Source organism: Etheostoma spectabile, chromosome 22 (genome assembly GCF_008692095.1).
Source record: "Etheostoma spectabile isolate EspeVRDwgs_2016 chromosome 22, UIUC_Espe_1.0, whole genome shotgun sequence".
NCBI lineage: Eukaryota > Metazoa > Chordata > Actinopteri > Perciformes > Percidae > Etheostoma > Etheostoma spectabile.
This window is the reverse complement of record NC_045754.1, coordinates 9,992,822-9,995,252: the sequence shown is the minus strand read 5'-3', so window position 1 is coordinate 9,995,252 and position 2,431 is coordinate 9,992,822. Positions and strand designations below refer to the sequence as shown.

Genomic DNA, 2,431 nt, shown 5'->3' with positions numbered 1-2,431 from the left:
TTAAGTTTCTTTATTACCCCCCCCCCTCCCCCAATTAGTAGATTTACCTTGTTCCGTTGTAATTATTTAAGAAAACTAAATAAAACAGCATTTATAAAAAAAGATGAAATGAAAATCAATGCTATAAAGAAAGAACTGGCAAAACTGTTTTAAGACTTGCTCAGCAGATAGCCACTAGTAAGCTTAATTAATGATTAATTAAGACAGAGCCAGCACGAGTTGTGACATTATTTCACTAGACACTAAGGTACTCAACTTTGCAGCTCTGTGTGTGCAGGAATGATCAGGTTCATTGTGAGGACAGAGAGCTCGGCTGCAGAGAGCAGCAGTGTGACATATGCGGCGTATGGGTGGGTTGAGCAAAAGTGGAGCAGTGTTTCCCTCCGGAGGAAAACACATATGTACATTTTTTTTTATGCAAACGTGCACACATACAACATAATGGACAAAAACTACAAAGTTATCGCATTGGCAAACATGAATCCATGTTTTGGGAGAGCCTCGAGGTTTTTGACACCATGACTGTGTCACTTGCACCTGACATAAAGTAACTCCGCCAGGAGAGATTACATAAAGAGGCTGAGAATCAAGAAAGAGAGAGTGTTGTTAAGGTCCATAGACAGAAAGAAGGCAGATTCTGGAGTAACTCCATAACCTCCTCTCCTCCCTGCCCCACCCCCGTTTCCCCAAGTAGCTGATTTCATCCTCGCAAAGCCACTCGTCCTCTAATCTCCCTTGATCGGTCCACACTGGCAAAGAATTAGATATCAAACTCTTGCACGTAAAAAAAAGAAACACCTGGGACAACATGATGAAAAGTAGTAGTTTACCTAGTAAGTTATTATGAGTATAAACAAACAACTATGCATTTTCTTGGCAATTCAGCCTCATGTGTGTCAATTTCAACTCATCAACATCAGTTCCTTTTAACACAGACAGAGTTGGCAGACTGATAACCAGATTTCATAAAGTGGGCATGTAGTAGCTTGTAGTTACATAATACCTAAATCTCTAAGCCTATCTTTGGAATAGCCACTGGGCACAGGAGCATAAAAAACCAATGGGAATATACTCTAATAGTCTCTACATAATCTGTTAAACCAGAAAATCTTATCAATAGTGATGCAGAAATGTTACATCTCTTTGTGTTGTTTTGAAAGGACCACAGCATAGACAGAAAAAACCAGACACACAGAAGGACAAAGTAGTTCAAGAGTAAAGGAGAAAACTCCACCAACACACCTCACTTACCCATGAGACATTTTTATTCTTGTTTTGTTTGATCATGGCAACGAGAGCAGGCCGGTAACGTGGAGAGAGGAGCCCCCCTCCTCAGCAGATTTCAGCCCCACAGCCTGTTGTGTGGGCAGGTCAGAGATGGATCAAGGGTGATACCGCTCAGCCATAGGTCATCTTCTGCCCTGTAAACCTGTGAACCCAAAACGCCGGCTCTGACTGAACCTAGCATCTGTCAGCAGGATCAGACCACATTTCACGTAGAGGAGGACAAATGCAAAGTTTTCTTCCCATGGCAAAAACGTCAAGATCACATAAGAATCATCCAGCAAAGTTAAAGTCCCTTCCTCCTGACAGCACACAGTGACCTGGTAGACTGATTATGTATCCACGCTGAGTATGAATATGAAACATCCCAGCAGGTTTAACCCCGCCCTGCTGAGCCACAGCATGTGCCCAATCGCAGAGCAGACCTTTGTGGCCGGATCCCGAGGGTGAGCTTATAGAAGCATTAGGATGAACATACTGACTCTCTGGAGGAGAGTACGGGGCTCTCCCCTGACTCGCAGGTCGCTGAAACCTCCAGAAACACAACAAACAAAGAGAAGCAGAGGGAAACTTTTGGTAACTGACCTTGTCTTCATCTATCGTAGGTGCCTCGTTCACTTATTATTCTTCCCTTCTTCTCTGTTTCATGTATTCTCCTTCCTCTCCACCTACTTAATCTTACTTTCCTTCCTCTACACTCTTCCCTCCCTCACTCTCAGGGGTACTTCTCCTCGCCCAGCTGGTACCTGTTGTCATGACACCTCTTTGCTAAGAGACGAGTGCTGTGACAGATAAAGGATGCTCAGCGAAAATGGAATTCCCTCTCTTCTTCTTTCATCGCTATTCTTTCTGTGGTGGCATGACTCCCTGACCCAGAATCAAATCTACTCTCTAAATGTTGTCCTGACCTTCTCGCCTCTTACTCTCATACTTAAACCCTTACTCACTTTTGTCTTATCTTTCCACTCTGATTCCATCAGCTCCTCTCCCTGAGTTCTACATTTGTGGCCGTCTGTTTGGCCAAGTCAATCCGGATTACTTGTAAAAGATCAGTGAAGAGTTTTAAGGCTATCTTAGCTGATTCCAGTGGATGCACTTAAGTGAAACTGAATCACAAAAAAGATACAAATCAGCAGTGGTTTTAAAA

General features: G+C 43.2%; 1 protein-coding gene across 4 annotated transcripts in view; it reads right to left on the bottom strand.

The window, feature by feature from the left end:
• cacnb2a (calcium channel, voltage-dependent, beta 2a) overlaps positions 1 to 2,431 on the bottom strand; it is a 69,177-nt gene that overhangs the window by 46,208 nt on the left and 20,538 nt on the right. Inside the window, exon 1 of one of the 4 annotated variants that reach the window (XM_032504156.1) lies at positions 1,252 to 1,605. The exons of the other annotated variants lie outside the window; for them this stretch is intronic. Coding sequence (XP_032360047.1) covers positions 1,252 to 1,287 — 36 coding nt within the window. The 5' untranslated portion in view covers positions 1,288 to 1,605. Of the gene's footprint in view, positions 1 to 1,251; positions 1,606 to 2,431 lie in introns of those variants that run through there. 4 annotated transcript variants of the gene reach the window in all.